The sequence below is a fragment of the Camelus bactrianus genome, chromosome X, assembly GCF_048773025.1.
Source record: "Camelus bactrianus isolate YW-2024 breed Bactrian camel chromosome X, ASM4877302v1, whole genome shotgun sequence".
NCBI classification, from domain to species: Eukaryota; Metazoa; Chordata; class Mammalia; order Artiodactyla; family Camelidae; genus Camelus; species Camelus bactrianus.
In genome coordinates this window covers 116,302,947-116,324,971 of record NC_133575.1, presented here as the reverse complement: position 1 = coordinate 116,324,971, position 22,025 = coordinate 116,302,947, and the positions used below count along the sequence as shown (strand labels likewise).

At 54.0% G+C, this 22,025-nt stretch overlaps 3 protein-coding genes across 3 annotated transcripts; all 3 read right to left on the bottom strand.

Annotated features, from left to right (window-relative positions):
- Window positions 1-2,757: 2,757 nt before the first annotated feature.
- On the bottom strand, window positions 2,758-4,710 carry LOC141576259 (melanoma-associated antigen 8-like). Its single transcript, XM_074359011.1, has 4 exons — window positions 4,626-4,710; window positions 3,918-3,986; window positions 3,205-3,590; window positions 2,758-3,138 (listed from the first exon to the last, which is right to left on the bottom strand). The coding sequence occupies exons 1-4, from the start codon at window positions 4,708-4,710 to the stop codon at window positions 2,758-2,760; spliced, it is 921 nt and encodes a 306-aa protein (XP_074215112.1).
- A 5,184-nt stretch (window positions 4,711-9,894) lies between these two features.
- On the bottom strand, window positions 9,895-11,847 carry LOC141576258 (melanoma-associated antigen 8-like). The gene is made up of 4 exons (XM_074359010.1): window positions 11,763-11,847; window positions 11,055-11,123; window positions 10,342-10,727; window positions 9,895-10,275 (listed from the first exon to the last, which is right to left on the bottom strand). The coding sequence occupies exons 1-4, from the start codon at window positions 11,845-11,847 to the stop codon at window positions 9,895-9,897; spliced, it is 921 nt and encodes a 306-aa protein (XP_074215111.1).
- Window positions 11,848-16,868: 5,021 nt separating this feature from the next.
- Window positions 16,869-18,021, bottom strand: LOC141576257 (melanoma-associated antigen 8-like). Its single transcript, XM_074359009.1, has one exon. It carries the CDS (start codon window positions 18,019-18,021, stop codon window positions 17,014-17,016), a length of 1,008 nt encoding a protein of 335 aa, XP_074215110.1. The 3' UTR covers window positions 16,869-17,013.
- Window positions 18,022-22,025: the final 4,004 nt, after the last annotated feature.

The following is a 22,025-nucleotide window of genomic DNA, read 5'->3' as shown; positions in this document are numbered from 1 at the left end:
GCCCTATTTTTATTTGCCCTATGGGACTTAGGAGACCTTTCACCAACTTCCCGATGTGACTGCGGCTCCTAGACTGTCCTAGGTGTGGGCTGTCCTGCTTTTCCGAGTGTCCCCACTGCTAACACCGAGCCCTCCAGAGAGCAGAGGCTCGGTGAACGTCTGCGGATGAACTGAGATGGTGAGCAGGGATCCTACTGATCCAGGTTGATTTTCTCCTACTTTCTTAACTAAGCCAGACAAATCCAGGTTATACACACATAATTATAATTTTATAGACTGACAGAAGAAAAGGGATAAGGAGCCAATAATTACCTATCGTTTACTTTTACTTCTCTCTTTCTTGACCCCACCGATTTTAGTGCTGATCACTCTCTCTCAATTTCCAAGTAAATTTCTATTCCGATGCGGTGTTACCTACTTTGGCATGACACAGTATGATGGAAACTTTCCCAATTTGTTTTACAAAATAGCAAAACTCAGTCTTGGGCTGCCTAAGTACCAGTACGTGTATAATCAATATCATTCACAAACTAAGATACTGAAGCTTATTAAATATTATTATTAATATACAGAAATCTGTTGCATCTTATACACTAACAAAGGAGTATCAGAAAGAGAAATCAAGGAAACAATCCCATTTACCATCACATCAAAGAGAATAAATAATCTAGTAATAAACCTAGCTAAGGAGACCAAAGACCTGTACTCCAATAACTACAAGACACTGATGCAAGAAGCTGAAGATGACACCAGCAGATGGAAAGATATACCGTGTTCTTGGATTGGAAGAATCAGTGTTGTTGACCAAACAACCCAGTGACCATACTACCCAAGGCAATCTACAGATTCAAAGCAATCCCTGTCAAAATAACAATGGCATTTTTCTCAGAACCAGAACAAATAATTTAAAAAAGTGTCTGGAAAAAGAAAAGAACCCCAATAGCTAAAACAATCTTGGGAATGAAGAACAGAGCTGGAGAGATCATGCTCCCTGACGTTAGACTATACTACAAAGCTGTAGTAATCAAAACAGTGCGGTTCTGGCCCCCAAACAGACACACAGATCAATGGAACAGGATAGAGAGGCGAGAAGTAAACCCACACACTTACCGTCAATTAATGTACGACAAAGGAAGCAAGGATATTGAATGGAGAAAAGACAGTCTCTTCAATAAGTGGCTCTGGGAAAACTGGACAGCTACCTGTCAAACAATGAACTTAGAACATTCTCTAACACCATATACAAAAATAAACTCAAAATAGATTAAAGATCTACATTTAAGACTGGATACTATAATACTCCTAGAGGAAAACATAGGCAGAACACTCTCTGACATAAATTACAGCAATAACTTTTTGGATCCATGTCCTAAATAAAGGAAATAAAAGGAAAAATAAACAGCGGGGACCTAATTATACTTAAAAGCTTCTGCACAGCAAGGGAACCCACTGACTAAATTAAAACAACAACCTACTGAAGGGGAGAAAATATTTGCAAACGTTACAACTGACAAGGGAGCAATAACCACCATATATAAACAGCTCATACAATTCAACATCAAAAAAACAAATGACCCAACTAAAAACGGGCAGAACACCACAATAGACATTTGTCCAAAGAAGAAATGCAGGTGGCCAGCAGGCACGTGAAAAGATGCTCAGTATAATTAACCATCAGGGAAATGCAAATCAAAACCACGATGACATATCACCTTATACCTGTCAGAATGGCTACCTTCAAAAGGAACGCAAATAGCAAATGTTGGCGAAGATGTGGAGAGAAGGGATCCCTCCTACACTGTTGGTGGGGATGTAAATTGGTGTGACCACTCTGGAAAACAGTATGCCGTTTCTCAAAAAACTAAAACTAGAACTACCAAGTGACCCAGCAATTCCATTCCTGGGTATACATCTGAAAAAAAAAAAAACACACAAAAAAAACCAGATACTAATTTGAAAAGATACACGCACCCAATATTCATAGCAGCGTTATCTACAATTGCCAAGATGTGGAAGGAAGCTAAATGTCCATCAGCAGATGAATGGACACACAAACACACAGACACACACACACAGACACACACACACAGACACACACACACACACACACACACACACCGGAATACTACTCAGCCATAAAAAACAAAATTTTGCCGTTTGTAGCAAGATGGATGGACTTGGAGGACATTATGCTAAGTGAAATAAATCAGACAGAGAAAGACAAATACTGTATGATATCAATTTATATGTGGACTCTAAAAAATACAAGAAACTAGCGAGTATAACAAAGAAGAAGCAGGCTCATAGAGAAGAAACTAGTGATTACCAGTGGGGAGGGGTGAGGGGCAAGGGGCAATATAGGGGTGAGGGAGTGGGAAGTACAAACTATTGGGTGTAAGGAAGGTTCAAGAATGTATTGCAGAACAAGGGGTATATAACCAATATTTTCTCATAACTCTAAATAAAATGTAATCTTTACAAAGACTGTATAATAAAATAAAGTATATTGATATTTATTAAAACGAATAACATCTGAAACATCACTAAAGGAAATGAAGATGAATTTCCATATCATTGTAGAGAACAGGAGCCCAGAGATGCTGTACACCGTGTCCCTCCCCACTGGCCCGGGCCCTCACTACCTAGAAGGCTGACGGCTTGCTCCTCAGACACACAGTGAAGAGTCAGCCTCACTTCCTGCCCGGCAGGAGAAGCTGCCGGACTGGGGCCTAGAAGGAGCCCAGCTGCAAGTCTGGCTCAGGCCCCCTCTTCCTCATCACTCACTCGCTCTTCAGACAGGGACGGGAAAGAACTGGGACCCCTTCTATTGATCCTGAGGAAATGTTCCAGGACTTGCAGCTTGCTGGTCTCCGTGTAGGCCCGGGGACCCCACAGGAACTCGTGGCGAGCGGGATCGCTGTTGGCCACCTGCCGGTACTCCACGTACCCCTCCCGCACCCACACGTTGGTGATGAGCTCTCTGGGCTCCCCATAGATGAAGTGCTCCCTCCCAGCACACAGCCCCATCTTGCTAAGTGCTCCCCAGACTGCCTCCTCAGGAGCAAAGTCGCCCTCCAGGACAATCACACCCAGAAGTATCAGCAGGAGGCCAGTCTTGGGAATGCTCTGCCCATCGTCCTGCATGCCATCGTAGGTGAGGCCCAGGGTGGGGACCAGGACATACAAGTGCTCCCTGGGGTCCACCTCCTTCACATCCACCCCAAAGACCAGCTGCAGACACTCAGAGGCTTGGCTCAAGACCGCAGGGAAGTCGTCCTGGTCATCTCTGAGGACCGCATTCAGCATTTCCTCTTTTGAGGTCGGCTGCTTTGTGCGGTACTTGTGGAGCAGGAAGCCCATCAGGTCAACCATCATCAAATGTAATGCATCGTGGAGCCGGGACTCGGCATCTGCCGGGTCCTGCCCGGTGCTGGGCCCCTCCTCACCTTGGCTTCTGAGGCCATTGTCTTCCGACTGGCTCCAGGGAGGGGCTGCCACGGCTGTGGGGGAGGGGCAGACACCCTGAGGGCTCTGCGCGGGACTGGGTGTCCCAGAATCAGCCACCTCCTCGCCACTGCCCAGGAACAGGACTGAGTAGGAAGACAAGGAGGAGAAGGAGGAGGAGGAGGAAGAGGAGGAGGAGGAGGAGGGAGACAACGGGGATGCGCCCTCCTCCTCCTCAACCCAAATGTCCTGCTCATCCTCGGAATCCTCAGCCTCTCTTGGGTCGTGAAAGTCGGCTTCAGTGTGGTGGAGGTCACGCATCTGAACGGGAGGCACGGTGAGTGGTGTCGGGCAGCTGAGAGCAGCGAGGGCAGGGGTGACAGATGGGGACCCACGGGCCTGGGGAAGAAAGGGAGTGTCAGTGGCCCGGGCTGAGAAACCCACCGTGGGGGGCTCTGACAAAGGCTACTTACAGGTCTCCTCTTCAGGGGTGCCCTCGGCCTCACAGGGGCTCTCCTCCTGGTGGACGGTCGTCTGTGAACCTGACGGGGGAAGTGAGGCGGCTCCTCAGGGTGCAGCCGGCACAGCCCGAGGTTCTGGGGGCAACACGGGGTGTGTGGAGTGGACGTTGGCCTCGTGCGGTCCCCTCTGTTCCGGGAGCCCCCGGGTACACACTCAGGGCCCACACCTCACCTTCAGTCCTGGCACTGCCAGCCTCCTGTGCTCTGTGACCCGAGAACACGTGTCTCAGACCTAGGCCTTCCCGGTGTCTGGAGCCCCTGGGAGAGAAAGGAGGGGAGACCTCGGATCTACACTGTGGCACAGCCCTGGACCCGCGTGCTGGCAGGAGGCCTGGGCTCTGGCAGGTTCCCACTCTTCTAGGGTGGGAGGTCCTGTCCGCGCTAACTCAGGGTCCTCACCGGGACTCCAAGCGGGACCTGGGATTCTGCTCTCCAACCACCTGAGGGCCCCATCCTGATAGTAGGTCCCCGGTCTCTCTGAGCCCTGGATGCCGAAGTCAGGACACACCACGTGTGCTCATCCCGCATTGAGGCCTCCCAGGGCTGACAGCAGGCGCAGGATCGGTTGCGTCCCCTCTGTTCTGGGATCTCGGGTCCCTCACTCCTCCCTCGGGGTCACCTTGACTCCTGGCAGGACCTGGGATTCCCCTCTCAGCCCACCTGAGGCCCCGCCCGTCATACCAAGACCCCAGTCCCTCTGAGACCCGCATTTCAGGAACTGCTGCCCGAGGTCCTCCCGCCCCATGGCCTCCCACGACTGACTCTGTTCTGGGGTCCAGGGTCCCTGAATGCTAACTCGCGGTTGTCACCTTCACTCCCAGGCGGCCCTGAGATTCTCTCCTCCGCAGACCTGAGGCCCCCTCCCTTTCACTATGTCCCCAGTGTGTTTGAGACTCCCATGCGAAGTGAGGACAAACCACGTGGGCCTGTCGTCCCCTCGGGCCGCCGGACAGCTGAAAGCAAGGGCGCCTCTCTGTGGGATGGCCACTTTTCTGGGTTCAGGGGCCCCTCCTTCCTGCTTGAGGGTCCTCACTTTGACTCAGGCGGCATGTAGCCTCCCCTTGGAGCCCCCGAGGCCCCGCCCCTCATCCCAGGACCCCAGTCCCTCCGAGACCCGGATGGCAGGAAACGCCACAGGTGGTCACCCTGCCCCAAGGCCTCCAAGGTCCAACACTGTCTCGGGGTGCAAGATCCGTCCGTTCTCCCTCGGGGTCCTCAACTTGACTCAGGCAGCATGTGGTCTCCCCTCTGGCCACCCCAATCCCCGCCCCTCATCCCAGGACCCCAGTCCCTCGGAGACCCGGATGTCGGGAAATGCCACCGGTGGTCACCCTGCCCCTAGGCCTCCAAGGTCCAACACTGTCTTGGGGTCCAGGATCCCTCCGTTCTCCCTCGGGGTCCTCACTTTGACTCAGGCGGCATGTAGCCTCCCCTTGGAACCCCCGAAGCCCCGCCCCTCATCTCAGGACCCCAGTCCCTCCGAGACCCGGATGGCGGGAAATGCCGCCGGTGCTTATTCCGATCTATGGCCTCCCAGGACCGACTGTGTTTTGGGGTCCAGGGTCCCTCACTGCTCGCTCGCGGTCGTCACCTTCACTCCCAGTGGGACCTCGGATTCTCTCCTCTGCAGATCCCAGGGTCCCCCCCTCATCTCACACGAAGTCCCCGGTCTCTGTGAGACCAGGGTGCCGCAGTCACGACACAACACGGGGACCTGTCCTGCCCTCGGGCCTCCGGACAGCTGATAGCAAGGGCCCCTTTCTGTGGGATGGCCTCTTTTCCGGGTTCGGGGTCCCCTCAGTTTTCCCTCAGGGTCGTCACTTAGGCGTCGTGTCGTCTAGCCTCTGGCCACCCGAGGCCCCGCCCCTCATCGCAGGACCCCCGTCCCTCGGAGACCCGGGTGTCAGGAAGTCAGGGCCCCACGAGTGCTCATCCCACCCAGGCCCTCCCAGGGCTGACAGCAGGGGCGGGGATCTGTGGGGCCCATGCTGTCCTCCGTCAGGGTCCTCACCTTGAGCCCTGGCGGGTCCTGGGACGCCCCCTTGTTGAGCCGAGCCCACACCTTCACACCAAGGCCCTCACTGCCCAGAGACCCCCAGGGGCGTCTGTGGACTCACAGCAGGCCACCAAGCCCAGGGCTTCCCAGGACTGTGGACGCCAGGCGCTGAGATGGATTCCCTGGGGGTCCCTCAGCCTTCCCTCTGCTCCTCACCTGGGCTCCAGGCTGGGCCTGGGCCCCTCCCTCTGCCCACCTCAGTTTGCTCCCCTTGGACCCAGGCCCCTCCACAGCCAGGACCCCCGAGAGGGAAGCGGGGGTGGGGGTTGGGGCACTGATCCCCGCAACCCTGCCTGCGGTCTCCCAGGGCTGACAGCAGAACCGACCTGGATTCCCTGCAACCCGAGTCCCTCCACACGGTTCTACCTTGACTCCTGGCAGCGCTGGGCTCCTTCCCTGTGCAGACCTGAAGCCGGCCTCCCTCACCCAGGCCCTCACCTCTCTCACCCCCCAGGGAGGGGGCATCAGCGCCCGTCACATCCGGACCCCGTGCCCGGGGGTCTCCCAGGGCTGTCGGGAGGGCCGGAGGTGGATTCCCTGTTTGGAATTCAGCCTCGGTGGGTGTTTCCTCCCTGCGATGTCCAGGACCATTCCTCATCTATGGCTTTGGATTCTGACCATCGAGGGGAGCTGACCCATCAGTGTAAGTGTCCAGCAGACCGTTTCCAAGAACACACCCCAGTAAATCCTACCCCAAGTTTGGGGCGGTTACCAAACCTCTTCAACTATATATGCCAGGACGGAGTACACTGTGAGCCACGTCAAACGCCACTCCTCCCTGCAGTTGGAGCATTCTGAGTGTCCTAGCAGCTCAGGCAGGATAACCAGGTCTCTAAGCATCCCTGAACAAAGTACACCTTCCCCCCTCGCCCAGGAGATGTATCCACGATCCCAGAGGGACTTCTCAGAGCAATCTCCCACCTGACACGTTCCTCTCACCACTAACAAGTGCCGTCTGCACGTCTGCCTGCCGCCACCACCCAGCTTCATTACCATCACCTCCCACAGAAGGACCTCCCCCCCAGCTTCCCAAAGCCCCGAACTGCCCTGGCGCTGGGCACTTACACTTGGGTGCTCTCTCCCGGACCCCCACCCCCTCGCCCTATTTTTATTTGCCCTATGGGACTTAGGAGACCTTTCACCAACTTCCCGAAGTGACTGCGGCTCCTAGACTGTCCTAGGTGTGGGCTGTCCTGCTTTTCCGAGTGTCCCCACTGCTAACACCGAGCCCTCCAGAGAGCAGAGGCTCGGTGAACGTCTGCGGATGAACTGAGATGGTGAGCAGGGATCCTACTGATCCAGGTTGATTTTCTCCTACTTTCTTAACTAAGCCAGACAAATCCAGGTTATACACACATAATTATAATTTTATAGACTGACAGAAGAAAAGGGATAAGGAGCCAATAATTACCTATCGTTTACTTTTACTTCTCTCTTTCTTGACCCCACCGATTTTAGTGCTGATCACTCTCTCTCAATTTCCAAGTAAATTTCTATTCCGATGCGGTGTTACCTACTTTGGCATGACACAGTATGATGGAAACTTTCCCAATTTGTTTTACAAAATAGCAAAACTCAGTCTTGGGCTGCCTAAGTACCAGTACGTGTATAATCAATATCATTCACAAACTAAGATACTGAAGCTTATTAAATATTATTATTAATATACAGAAATCTGTTGCATCTTATACACTAACAAAGGAGTATCAGAAAGAGAAATCAAGGAAACAATCCCATTTACCATCACATCAAAGAGAATAAATAATCTAGTAATAAACCTAGCTAAGGAGACCAAAGACCTGTACTCCAATAACTACAAGACACTGATGCAAGAAGCTGAAGATGACATCAACAGATGGAAAGATATACCGTGTTCTTGGATTGGAAGAATCAGTGTTGTTGACCAAACAACCCAGTGACCATACTACCCAAGGCAATCTACAGATTCAAAGCAATCCCTGTCAAAATAACAATGGCATTTTTCTCAGAACCAGAACAAATAATTTAAAAAAGTGTCTGGAAAAAGAAAAGAACCCCAATAGCTAAAACAATCTTGGGAATGAAGAACAGAGCTGGAGAGATCATGCTCCCTGACGTTAGACTATACTACAAAGCTGTAGTAATCAAAACAGTGCGGTTCTGGCCCCCAAACAGACACACAGATCAATGGAACAGGATAGAGAGGCGAGAAGTAAACCCACACACTTACCGTCAATTAATGTACGACAAAGGAAGCAAGGATATTGAATGGAGAAAAGACAGTCTCTTCAATAAGTGGCTCTGGGAAAACTGGACAGCTACCTGTCAAACAATGAACTTAGAACATTCTCTAACACCATATACAAAAATAAACTCAAAATAGATTAAAGATCTACATTTAAGACTGGATACTATAATACTCCTAGAGGAAAACATAGGCAGAACACTCTCTGACATAAATTACAGCAATAACTTTTTGGATCCATGTCCTAAAACAAAGGAAATAAAAGGAAAAATAAACAGCGGGGACCTAATTATACTTAAAAGCTTCTGCACAGCAAGGGAACCCACTGACTAAATTAAAACAACAACCTACTGAAGGGGAGAAAATATTTGCAAACGTTACAACTGACAAGGGAGCAATAACCACCATATATAAACAGCTCATACAATTCAACATCAAAAAAACAAATGACCCAACTAAAAACGGGCAGAACACCACAATAGACATTTGTCCAAAGAGGAAATGCAGGTGGCCAGCAGGCACGTGAAAAGATGCTCAGTATAATTAACCATCAGGGAAATGCAAATCAAAACCACGATGACATATCACCTTATACCTGTCAGAATGGCTACCTGTCACAATGGCTACCTTCAAAAGGAACGCAAATAGCAAATGTTGGCGAAGATGTGGAGAGAAGGGATCCCTCCTACACTGTTGGTGGGGATGTAAATTGGTGTGACCACTCTGGAAAACAGTATGCCGTTTCTCAAAAAACTAAAACTAGAACTACCAAGTGACCCAGCAATTCCATTCCTGGGTATACATCTCAAAAAACAAAAAACAAAACAAAAAAAAAACCAGATACTAATTTGAAAAGATACACGCACCCAATATTCATAGCAGCGTTATCTACAATTGCCAAGATGTGGAAGGAACCTAAATGTCCATCAGCAGATGAATGGACACACACACACACAGACACACACACACAGACACACACACACACAGACACACACACACACACACACACACCGGAATACTACTCAGCCATAAAAAACAAAATTTTGCCGTTTGCAGCAAGATGGATGGACTTGGAGGACATTATGCTAAGTGAAATAAATCAGACAGAGAAAGACAAATACTGTATGATATCAATTTATATGTGGACTCTAAAAAATACAAGAAACTAGTGAGTATAACAAAGAAGAAGCAGGCTCATAGAGAAGAAACTAGTGATTACCAGTGGGGAGGGGTGAGGGGCAAGGGGCAATATAGGGGTGAGGGAGTGGGAAGTACAAACTATTGGGTGTAAGGAAGGTTCAAGAATGTATTGCAGAACAAGGGGTATATAACCAATATTTTCTCATAACTGTAAATAAAATGTAATCTTTACAAAGACTGTATAATAAAATAAAGTATATTGATATTTATTAAAACGAATAACATCTGAAACATCACTAAAGGAAATGAAGATGAATTTCCATATCATTGTAGAGAACAGGAGCCCAGAGATGCTGTACACCGTGTCCCCCCCACTGGCCCGGGCCCTCACTACCTAGAAGGCTGACTGCTTGCTCCTCAGACACACAGTGAAGAGTCAGCCTCACTTCCTGCCCGGCAGGAGAAGCTGCCGGACTGGGGCCTAGAAGGAGCCCAGCTGCAAGTTTGGCTCAGGCCCCCTCTTCCTCATCACTCACTCGCTCTTCAGACAGGGACGGGAAAGAACTGGGACCCCTTCTATTGATCCTGAGGAAATGTTCCAGGACTTGCAGCTTGCTGGTCTCCGTGTAGGCCCGGGGACCCCACAGGAACTCGTGGCGAGCGGGATCGCTGTTGGCCACCTGCCGGTACTCCACGTACCCCTCCCGCACCCACACGTTGGTGATGAGCTCCCTGGGCTCCCCATAGATGAAGTGCTCCCTCCCAGCACACAGCCCCATCTTGCTAAGTGCTCCCCAGACTGCCTCCTCAGGAGCAAAGTCGCCCTCCAGGACAATCACACCCAGAAGTATCAGCAGGAGGCCAGTCTTGGGAATGCTCTGCCCATCGTCCTGCATGCCATCGTAGGTGAGGCCCAGGGTGGGGACCAGGACATACAAGTGCTCCCTGGGGTCCACCTCCTTCACATCCACCCCAAAGACCAGCTGCAGACACTTAGAGGCTTGGCTCAAGACCGCAGGGAAGTGGTCCTGGTCATCTCTGAGGACCGCATTCAGCATTTCCTCTTTTGAGGTCGGCTGCTTTGTGCGGTACTTGTGGAGCAGGAAGCCCATCAGGTCAACCATCATCAAATGTAATGCATCGTGGAGCCGGGACTCGGCATCTGCCGGGTCCTGCCCGGTGCTGGGCCCCTCCTCACCTTGGCTTCTGAGGCCATTGTCTTCCGACTGGCTCCAGGGAGGGGCTGCCACGGCTGTGGGGGAGGGGCAGACACCCTGAGGGCTCTGCGCGGGACTGGGTGTCCCAGAATCAGCCACCTCCTCGCCACTGCCCAGGAACAGGACTGAGTAGGAAGACGAGGAGGAGAAGGAGGAGGAGGAGGAAGAGGAGGAGGAGGAGGAGGGAGACAACGGGGATGCGCCCTCCTCCTCCTCAACCCAAATGTCCTGCTCATCCTCGGAATCCTCAGCCTCTCTTGGGTCGTGAAAGTCGGCTTCAGTGTGGTGGAGGTCACGCATCTGAACGGGAGGCACGGTGAGTGGTGTCGGGCAGCTGAGAGCAGCGAGGGCAGGGGTGACAGATGGGGACCCACGGGCCTGGGGAAGAAAGGGAGTGTCAGTGGCCCGGGCTGAGAAACCCACCGTGGGGGGCTCTGACAAAGGCTACTTACAGGTCTCCTCTTCAGGGGTGCCCTCGGCCTCACAGGGGCTCTCCTCCTGGTGGACGGTCGTCTGTGAACCTGACGGGGGAAGTGAGGCGGCTCCTCAGGGTGCAGCCGGCACAGCCCGAGGTTCTGGGGGCAACACGGGGTGTGTGGAGTGGACGTTGGCCTCGTGCGGTCCCCTCTGTTCCGGGAGCCCCCGGGTACACACTCAGGGCCCACACCTCACCTTCAGTCCTGGCACTGCCAGCCTCCTGTGCTCTGTGACCCGAGAACACGTGTCTCAGACCTAGGCCTTCCCGGTGTCTGGAGCCCCTGGGAGAGAAAGGAGGGGAGACCTCGGATCTACACTGTGGCACAGCCCTGGACCCGCGTGCTGGCAGGAGGCCTGGGCTCTGGCAGGTTCCCACTCTTCTAGGGTGGGAGGTCCTGTCCGCGCTAACTCAGGGTCCTCACCGGGACTCCAAGCGGGACCTGGGATTCTGCTCTCCAACCACCTGAGGGCCCCATCCTGATAGTAGGTCCCCGGTCTCTCTGAGCCCTGGATGCCGAAGTCAGGACACACCACGTGTGCTCATCCCGCATTGAGGCCTCCCAGGGCTGACAGCAGGCGCAGGATCGGTTGCGTCCCCTCTGTTCTGGGATCTCGGGTCCCTCACTCCTCCCTCGGGGTCACCTTGACTCCTGGCAGGACCTGGGATTCCCCTCTCAGCCCACCTGAGGCCCCGCCCGTCATACCAAGACCCCAGTCCCTCTGAGACCCGCATTTCAGGAACTGCTGCCCGAGGTCCTCCCGCCCCATGGCCTCCCACGACTGACTCTGTTCTGGGGTCCAGGGTCCCTGAATGCTAACTCGCGGTCGTCACCTTCACTCCCAGGCGGCCCTGAGATTCTCTCCTCCGCAGACCTGAGGCCCCCTCCCTTTCACTATGTCCCCAGTCTGTCTGAGACTCGGATGCGGAAGTCAGGACAAACCACGTGGGCCTGTCGTCCCCTCGGGCCTCCGGACAGCTGAAAGCAAGGGCGACTCTCTGTGGGATGGCCACTTTTCTGGGATCAGGGGCCCCTCCTTCCTGCTTGAGGGTCCTCACTTTGACTCAGGCGGCATGTAGCCTCCCCTTGGAGCCCCCGAGGCCCCGCCCCTCATCCCAGGACCCCAGTCCCTCCGAGACCCGGATGGCAGGAAACGCCACAGGTGGTCACCCTGCCCCAAGGCCTCCAAGGTCCAACACTGTCTCGGGGTGCAAGATCCGTCCGTTCTCCCTCGGGGTCCTCAACTTGACTCAGGCAGCATGTGGTCTCCCCTCTGGCCACCCCAATCCCCGCCCCTCATCCCAGGACCCCAGTCCCTCGGAGACCCGGATGTCGGGAAATGCCACTGGTGGTCACCCTGCCCCAAGGCCTCCAAGGTCCAACACTGTCTTGGGGTCCAGGATCCCTCCGTTCTCCCTCGGGGTCCTCACTTTGACTCAGGCGGCATGTAGCCTCCCCTTGGAACCCCCGAAGCCCCGCCCCTCATCTCAGGACCCCAGTCCCTCCGAGACCCGGATGGCGGGAAATGCCGCCGGTGCTTATTCCGACCTATGGCCTCCCAGGACCGACTGTGTTTTGGGGTCCAGGGTCCCTCACTGCTCGCTCGCGGTCGTCACCTTCACTCCCAGTGGGACCTCGGATTCTCTCCTCTGCAGATCCCAGGGTCCCCCCCTCATCTCACACGAAGTCCCCGGTCTCTGTGAGACCAGGGTGCCGCAGTCACGACACAACACGGGGACCTGTCCTGCCCTCGGGCCTCCGGACAGCTGATAGCAAGGGCCCCTTTCTGTGGGATGGCCTCTTTTCCGGGTTCGGGGTCCCCTCAGTTTTCCCTCAGGGTCGTCACTTAGGCGTCGTGTCGTCTAGCCTCTGGCCACCCGAGGCCCCGCCCCTCATCGCAGGACCCCCGTCCCTCGGAGACCCGGGTGTCAGGAAGTCAGGGCCCCACGAGTGCTCATCCCACCCAGGCCCTCCCAGGGCTGACAGCAGGGGCGGGGATCTGTGGGGCCCATGCTGTCCTCCGTCAGGGTCCTCACCTTGAGCCCTGGCGGGTCCTGGGACGCCCCCTTGTTGAGCCGAGCCCACACCTTCACACCAAGGCCCTCACTGCCCAGAGACCCCCAGGGGCGTCTGTGGACTCACAGCAGGCCACCAAGCCCAGGGCTTCCCAGGACTGTGGACGCCAGGCGCTGAGATGGATTCCCTGGGGGTCCCTCAGCCTTCCCTCTGCTCCTCACCTGGGCTCCAGGCTGGGCCTGGGCCCCTCCCTCTGCCCACCTCACTTTGCTCCCCTTGGACCCAGGCCCCTCCACAGCCAGGACCCCCGAGAGGGAAGCGGGGGTGGGGGTTGGGGCACTGATCCCCGCAACCCTGCCTGCGGTCTCCCAGGGCTGACAGCAGAACCGACCTGGATTCCCTGCAACCCGAGTCCCTCCACACGGTTCTACCTTGACTCCTGGCAGCGCTGGGCTCCTTCCCTGTGCAGACCTGAAGCCGGCCTCCCTCACCCAGGCCCTCACCTCTCTCACCCCCCAGGGAGGGGGCATCAGCGCCCGTCACATCCGGACCCCGTGCCCGGGGGTCTCCCAGGGCTGTCGGGAGGGCCGGAGGTGGATTCCCTGTTTGGAATTCAGCCTCGGTGGGTGTTTCCTCCCTGCGATGTCCAGGACCATTCCTCATCTATGGCTTTGGATTCTGACCATCGAGGGGAGCTGACCCATCAGTGTAAGTGTCCAGCAGACCGTTTCCAAGAACACACCCCAGTAAATCCTACCCCAAGTTTGGGGCGGTTACCAAACCTCTTCAACTATATATGCCAGGACGGAGTACACTGTGAGCCACGTCAAACGCCACTCCTCCCTGCAGTTGGAGCATTCTGAGTGTCCTAGCAGCTCAGGCAGGATAACCAGGTCTCTAAGCATCCCTGAACAAAGTACACCTTCCCCCCTCGCCCAGGAGATGTATCCACGATCCCAGAGGGACTTCTCAGAGCAATCTCCCACCTGACACGTTCCTCTCACCACTAACAAGTGCCGTCTGCACGTCTGCCTGCCGCCACCACCCAGCTTCATTACCATCACCTCCCACAGAAGGACCTCCCCCCCAGCTTCCCAAAGCCCCGAACTGCCCTGGCGCTGGGCACTTACACTTGGGTGCTCTCTCCCGGACCCCCACCCCCTCGCCCTATTTTTATTTGCCCTATGGGACTTAGGAGACCTTTCACCAACTTCCCGATGTGACTGCGGCTCCTAGACTGTCCTAGGTGTGGGCTGTCCTGCTTTTCCGAGTGTCCCCACTGCTAACACCGAGCCCTCCAGAGAGCAGAGGCTCGGTGAACGTCTGCGGATGAACTGAGATGGTGAGCAGGGATCCTACTGATCCAGGTTGATTTTCTCCTACTTTCTTAACTAAGCCAGACAAATCCAGGTTATACACACATAATTATAATTTTATAGACTGACAGAAGAAAAGGGATAAGGAGCCAATAATTACCTATCGTTTACTTTTACTTCTCTCTTTCTTGACCCCACCGATTTTAGTGCTGATCACTCTCTCTCAATTTCCAAGTAAATTTCTATTCCGATGCGGTGTTACCTACTTTGGCATGACACAGTATGATGGAAACTTTCCCAATTTGTTTTACAAAATAGCAAAACTCAGTCTTGGGCTGCCTAAGTACCAGTACGTGTATAATCAATATCATTCACAAACTAAGATACTGAAGCTTATTAAATATTATTATTAATATACAGAAATCTGTTGCATCTTATACACTAACAAAGGAGTATCAGAAAGAGAAATCAAGGAAACAATCCCATTTACCATCACATCAAAGAGAATAAATAATCTAGTAATAAACCTAGCTAAGGAGACCAAAGACCTGTACTCCAATAACTACAAGACACTGATGCAAGAAGCTGAAGATGACACCAACAGATGGAAAGATATACCGTGTTCTTGGATTGGAAGAATCAGTGTTGTTGACCAAACAACCCAGTGACCATACTACCCAAGGCAATCTACAGATTCAAAGCAATCCCTGTCAAAATAACAATGGCATTTTTCTCAGAACCAGAACAAATAATTTAAAAAAGTGTCTGGAAAAAGAAAAGAACCCCAATAGCTAAAACAATCTTGGGAATGAAGAACAGAGCTGGAGAGATCATGCTCCCTGACGTTAGACTATACTACAAAGCTGTAGTAATCAAAACAGTGCGGTTCTGGCCCCCAAACAGACACACAGATCAATGGAACAGGATAGAGAGGCGAGAAGTAAACCCACACACTTACCGTCAATTAATGTACGACAAAGGAAGCAAGGATATTGAATGGAGAAAAGACAGTCTCTTCAATAAGTGGCTCTGGGAAAACTGGACAGCTACCTGTCAAACAATGAACTTAGAACATTCTCTAACACCATATACAAAAATAAACTCAAAATAGATTAAAGATCTACATTTAAGACTGGATACTATAATACTCCTAGAGGAAAACATAGGCAGAACACTCTCTGACATAAATTACAGCAATAACTTTTTGGATCCATGTCCTAAAACAAAGGAAATAAAAGGAAAAATAAACAGCGGGGACCTAATTATACTTAAAAGCTTCTGCACAGCAAGGGAACCCACTGACTAAATTAAAACAACAACCTACTGAAGGGGAGAAAATATTTGCAAACGTTACAACTGACAAGGGAGCAATAACCACCATATATAAACAGCTCATACAATTCAACATCAAAAAAACAAATGACCCAACTAAAAACGGGCAGAACACCACAATAGACATTTGTCCAAAGAGGAAATGCAGGTGGCCAGCAGGCACGTGAAAAGATGCTCAGTATAATTAACCATCAGGGAAATGCAAATCAAAACCACGATGACATATCACCTTATACCTGTCAGAATGGCTACCTTCAAAAGGAACGCAAATAGCAAATGTTGGCGAAGATGTGGAGAGAAGGGATCCCTCCTACACTGTTGGTGGGGATGTAAATTGGTGTGACCACTCTGGAAAACAGTATGCCGTTTCTCAACAAACTAAAACTAGAACTACCAAGTGACCCAGCAATTCCATTCCTGGGTATACATCTCAAAAAAAAAAAAACACACAAAAAAAACCAGATACTAATTTGAAAAGATACACGCACCCAATATTCACAGCAGCGTTATCTACAATTGCCAAGATGTGGAAGGAAGCTAAATGTCCATCAGCAGATGAATGGACACACACACACACAGACACACACACACAGACACACACACACACAGACACACACACACACACACACACACCGGAATACTACTCAGCCATAAAAAACAAAATTTTGCCGTTTGCAGCAAGATGGATGGACTTGGAGGACATTATGCTAAGTGAAATAAATCAGACAGAGAAAGACAAATACTGCATGATATCAATTTATATGTGGACTCTAAAAAATACAAGAAACTAGTGAGTATAACAAAGAAGAAGCAGGCTCATAGAGAACAAACTAGTGATTACCAGTGGGGAGGGGTGAGGGGCAAGGGGCAATATAGGGGTGAGGGAGTGGGAAGTACAAACTATTGGGTGTAAGGAAGGTTCAAGAATGTATTGCAGAACAAGGGGTATATAACCAATATTTTCTCATAACTGTAAATAAAATGTAATCTTTACAAAGACTGTATAATAAAATAAAGTATATTGATATTTATTAAAACGAATAACATCTGAAACATCACTAAAGGAAATGAAGATGAATTTCCATATCATTGTAGAGAACAGGAGCCCAGAGATGCTGTACACCGTGTCCCCCCCACTGGCCCGGGCCCTCACTACCTAGAAGGCTGACTGCTTGCTCCTCAGACACACAGTGAAGAGTCAGCCTCACTTCCTGCCCGGCAGGAGAAGCTGCCGGACTGGGGCCTAGAAGGAGCCCAGCTGCAAGTTTGGCTCAGGCCCCCTCTTCCTCATCACTCACTCGCTCTTCAGACAGGGACGGGAAAGAACTGGGACCCCTTCTATTGATCCTGAGGAAATGTTCCAGGACTTGCAGCTTGCTGGTCTCCGTGTAGGCCCGGGGACCCCACAGGAACTCGTGGCGAGCGGGATCGCTGTTGGCCACCTGCCGGTACTCCACGTACCCCTCCCGCACCCACACGTTGGTGATGAGCTCCCTGGGCTCCCCATAGATGAAGTGCTCCCTCCCAGCACACAGCCCCATCTTGCTAAGTGCTCCCCAGACTGCCTCCTCAGGAGCAAAGTCGCCCTCCAGGACAATCACACCCAGAAGTATCAGCAGGAGGCCAGTCTTGGGAATGCTCTGCCCATCGTCCTGCATGCCATCGTAGGTGAGGCCCAGGGTGGGGACCAGGACATACAAGTGCTCCCTGGGGTCCACCTCCTTCACATCCACCCCAAAGACCAGCTGCAGACACTTAGAGGCTTGGCTCAAGACCGCAGGGAAGTGGTCCTGGTCATCTCTGAGGACCGCATTCAGCATTTCCTCTTTTGAGGTCGGCTGCTTTGTGCGGTACTTGTGGAGCAGGAAGCCCATCAGGTCAACCATCATCAAATGTAATGCATCGTGGAGCCGGGACTCGGCATCTGCCGGGTCCTGCCCGGTGCTGGGCCCCTCCTCACCTTGGCTTCTGAGGCCATTGTCTTCCGACTGGCTCCAGGGAGGGGCTGCCACGGCTGTGGGGGAGGGGCAGACACCCTGAGGGCTCTGCGCGGGACTGGGTGTCCCAGAATCAGCCACCTCCTCGCCACTGCCCAGGAACAGGACTGAGTAGGAAGACGAGGAGGAGAAGGAGGAGGAGGAGGAAGAGGAGGAGGAGGAGGAGGGAGACAACGGGGATGCGCCCTCCTCCTCCTCAACCCAAATGTCCTGCTCATCCTCGGAATCCTCAGCCTCTCTTGGGTCGTGAAAGTCGGCTTCAGTGTGGTGGAGGTCACGCATCTGAACGGGAGGCACGGTGAGTGGTGTCGGGCAGCTGAGAGCAGCGAGGGCAGGGGTGACAGATGGGGACCCACGGGCCTGGGGAAGAAAGGGAGTGTCAGTGGCCCGGGCTGAGAAACCCACCGTGGGGGGCTCTGACAAAGGCTACTTACAGGTCTCCTCTTCAGGGGTGCCCTCGGCCTCACAGGGGCTCTCCTCCTGGTGGACGGTCGTCTGTGAACCTGACGGGGGAAGTGAGGCGGCTCCTCAGGGTGCAGCCGGCACAGCCCGAGGTTCTGGGGGCAACACGGGGTGTGTGGAGTGGACGTTGGCCTCGTGCGGTCCCCTCTGTTCCGGGAGCCCCCGGGTACACACTCAGGGCCCACACCTCACCTTCAGTCCTGGCACTGCCAGCCTCCTGTGCTCTGTGACCCGAGAACACGTGTCTCAGACCTAGGCCTTCCCGGTGTCTGGAGCCCCTGGGAGAGAAAGGAGGGGAGACCTCGGATCTACACTGTGGCACAGCCCTGGACCCGCGTGCTGGCAGGAGGCCTGGGCTCTGGCAGGTTCCCACTCTTCTAGGGTGGGAGGTCCTGTCCGCGCTAACTCAGGGTCCTCACCGGGACTCCAAGCGGGACCTGGGATTCTGCTCTCCAACCACCTGAGGGCCCCATCCTGATAGTAGGTCCCCGGTCTCTCTGAGCCCTGGATGCCGAAGTCAGGACACACCACGTGTGCTCATCCCGCATTGAGGCCTCCCAGGGCTGACAGCAGGCGCAGGATCGGTTGCGTCCCCTCTGTTCTGGGATCTCGGGTCCCTCACTCCTCCCTCGGGGTCACCTTGACTCCTGGCAGGACCTGGGATTCCCCTCTCAGCCCACCTGAGGCCCCGCCCGTCATACCAAGACCCCAGTCCCTCTGAGACCCGCATTTCAGGAACTGCTGCCCGAGGTCCTCCCGCCCCATGGCCTCCCACGACTGACTCTGTTCTGGGGTCCAGGGTCCCTGAATGCTAACTCGCGGTTGTCACCTTCACTCCCAGGCTGCCCTGAGATTCTCTCCTCCCCAGACCTGAGGCTCCCTCCCTTTCACTATGTCTCCAGTCTGTCTGAGACTCGAATGCGGAAGTCAGGACAAACCACGTGGGCCTGTCGTCCCCTCGGGCCTCCGGACAGCTGAAAGCAAGGGCGACTCTCTGTGGGATGGCCACTTTTCTGGGATCAGGGGCCCCTCCTTCCTGCTTGAGGGTCCTCACTTTGACTCAGGCGGCATGTAGCCTCCCCTTGGAGCCCCCGAGGCCCCGCCCCTCATCCCAGGACCCCAGTCCCTCCGAGACCCGGATGGCAGGAAACGCCACAGGTGGTCACCCTGCCCCAAGGCCTCCAAGGTCCAACACTGTCTCGGGGTGCAAGATCCGTCCGTTCTCCCTCGGGGTCCTCAACTTGACTCAGGCAGCATGTGGTCTCCCCTCTGGCCACCCCAATCCCCGCCCCTCATCCCAGGACCCCAGTCCCTCGGAGACCCGGATGTCGGGAAATGCCACTGGTGGTCACCCTGCCCCAAGGCCTCCAAGGTCCAACACTGTCTTGGGGTCCAGGATCCCTCCGTTCTCCCTCGGGGTCCTCACTTTGACTCAGGCGGCATGTAGCCTCCCCTTGGAACCCCCGAAGCCCCGCCCCTCATCTCAGGACCCCAGTCCCTCCGAGACCCGGATGGCGGGAAATGCCGCCGGTGCTTATTCCGACCTATGGCCTCCCAGGACCGACTGTGTTTTGGGGTCCAGGGTCCCTCACTGCTCGCTCGCGGTCGTCACCTTCACTCCCAGTGGGACCTCGGATTCTCTCCTCTGCAGATCCCAGGGTCCCCCCCTCATCTCACACGAAGTCCCCGGTCTCTGTGAGACCAGGGTGCCGCAGTCACGACACAACACGGGGACCTGTCCTGCCCTCGGGCCTCCGGACAGCTGATAGCAAGGGCCCCTTTCTGTGGGATGGCCTCTTTTCCGGGTTCGGGGTCCCCTCAGTTTTCCCTCAGGGTCGTCACTTAGGCGTCGTGTCGTCTAGCCTCTGGCCACCCGAGGCCCCGCCCCTCATCGCAGGACCCCCGTCCCTCGGAGACCCGGGTGTCAGGAAGTCAGGGCCCCACGAGTGCTCATCCCACCCAGGCCCTCCCAGGGCTGACAGCAGGGGCGGGGATCTGTGGGGCCCATGCTGTCCTCCGTCAGGGTCCTCACCTTGAGCCCTGGCGGGTCCTGGGACGCCCCCTTGTTGAGCCGAGCCCACACCTTCACACCAAGGCCCTCACTGCCCAGAGACCCCCAGGGGCGTCTGTGGACTCACAGCAGGCCACCAAGCCCAGGGCTTCCCAGGACTGTGGACGCCAGGCGCTGAGATGGATTCCCTGGGGGTCCCTCAGCCTTCCCTCTGCTCCTCACCTGGGCTCCAGGCTGGGCCTGGGCCCCTCCCTCTGCCCACCTCACTTTGCTCCCCTTGGACCCAGGCCCCTCCACAGCCAGGACCCCCGAGAGGGAAGCGGGGGTGGGGGTTGGGGCACTGATCCCCGCAACCCTGCCTGCGGTCTCCCAGGGCTGACAGCAGAACCGACCTGGATTCCCTGCAACCCGAGTCCCTCCACACGGTTCTACCTTGACTCCTGGCAGCGCTGGGCTCCTTCCCTGTGCAGACCTGAAGCCGGCCTCCCTCACCCAGGCCCTCACCTCTCTCACCCCCCAGGGAGGGGGCATCAGCGCCCGTCACATCCGGACCCCGTGCCCGGGGGTCTCCCAGGGCTGTCGGGAGGGCCGGAGGTGGATTCCCTGTTTGGAATTCAGCCTCGGTGGGTGTTTCCTCCCTGCGATGTCCAGGACCATTCCTCATCTATGGCTTTGGATTCTGACCATCGAGGGGAGCTGACCCATCAGTGTAAGTGTCCAGCAGACCGTTTCCAAGAACACACCCCAGTAAATCCTACCCCAAGTTTGGGGCGGTTACCAAACCTCTTCAACTATATATGCCAGGACGGAGTACACTGTGAGCCACGTCAAACGCCACTCCTCCCTGCAGTTGGAGCATTCTGAGTGTCCTAGCAGCTCAGGCAGGATAACCAGGTCTCTAAGCATCCCTGAACAAAGTACACCTTCCCCCCTCGCCCAGGAGATGTATCCACGATCCCAGAGGGACTTCTCAGAGCAATCTCCCACCTGACACGTTCCTCTCACCACTAACAAGTGCCGTCTGCACGTCTGCCTGCCGCCACCACCCAGCTTCATTACCATCACCTCCCACAGAAGGACCTCCCCCCCAGCTTCCCAAAGCCCCGAACTGCCCTGGCGCTGGGCACTTACACTTGGGTGCTCTCTCCCGGACCCCCACCCCCTCGCCCTATTTTTATTTGCCCTATGGGACTTAGGAGACCTTTCACCAACTTCCCGATGTGACTGCGGCTCCTAGACTGTCCTAGGTGTGGGCTGTCCTGCTTTTCCGAGTGTCCCCACTGCTAACACCGAGCCCTCCAGAGAGCAGAGGCTCGGTGAACGTCTGCGGATGAACTGAGATGGTGAGCAGGGATCCTACTGATCCAGGTTGATTTTCTCCTACTTTCTTAACTAAGCCAGACAAATCCAGGTTATACACACATAATTATAATTTTATAGACTGACAGAAGAAAAGGGATAAGGAGCCAATAATTACCTATCGTTTACTTTTACTTCTCTCTTTCTTGACCCCACCGATTTTAGTGCTGATCACTCTCTCTCAATTTCCAAGTAAATTTCTATTCCGATGCGGTGTTACCTACTTTGGCATGACACAGTATGATGGAAACTTTCCCAATTTGTTTTACAAAATAGCAAAACTCAGTCTTGGGCTGCCTAAGTACCAGTACGTGTATAATCAATATCATTCACAAACTAAGATACTGAAGCTTATTAAATATTATTATTAATATACAGAAATCTGTTGCATCTTATACACTAACAAAGGAGTATCAGAAAGAGAAATCAAGGAAACAATCCCATTTACCATCAC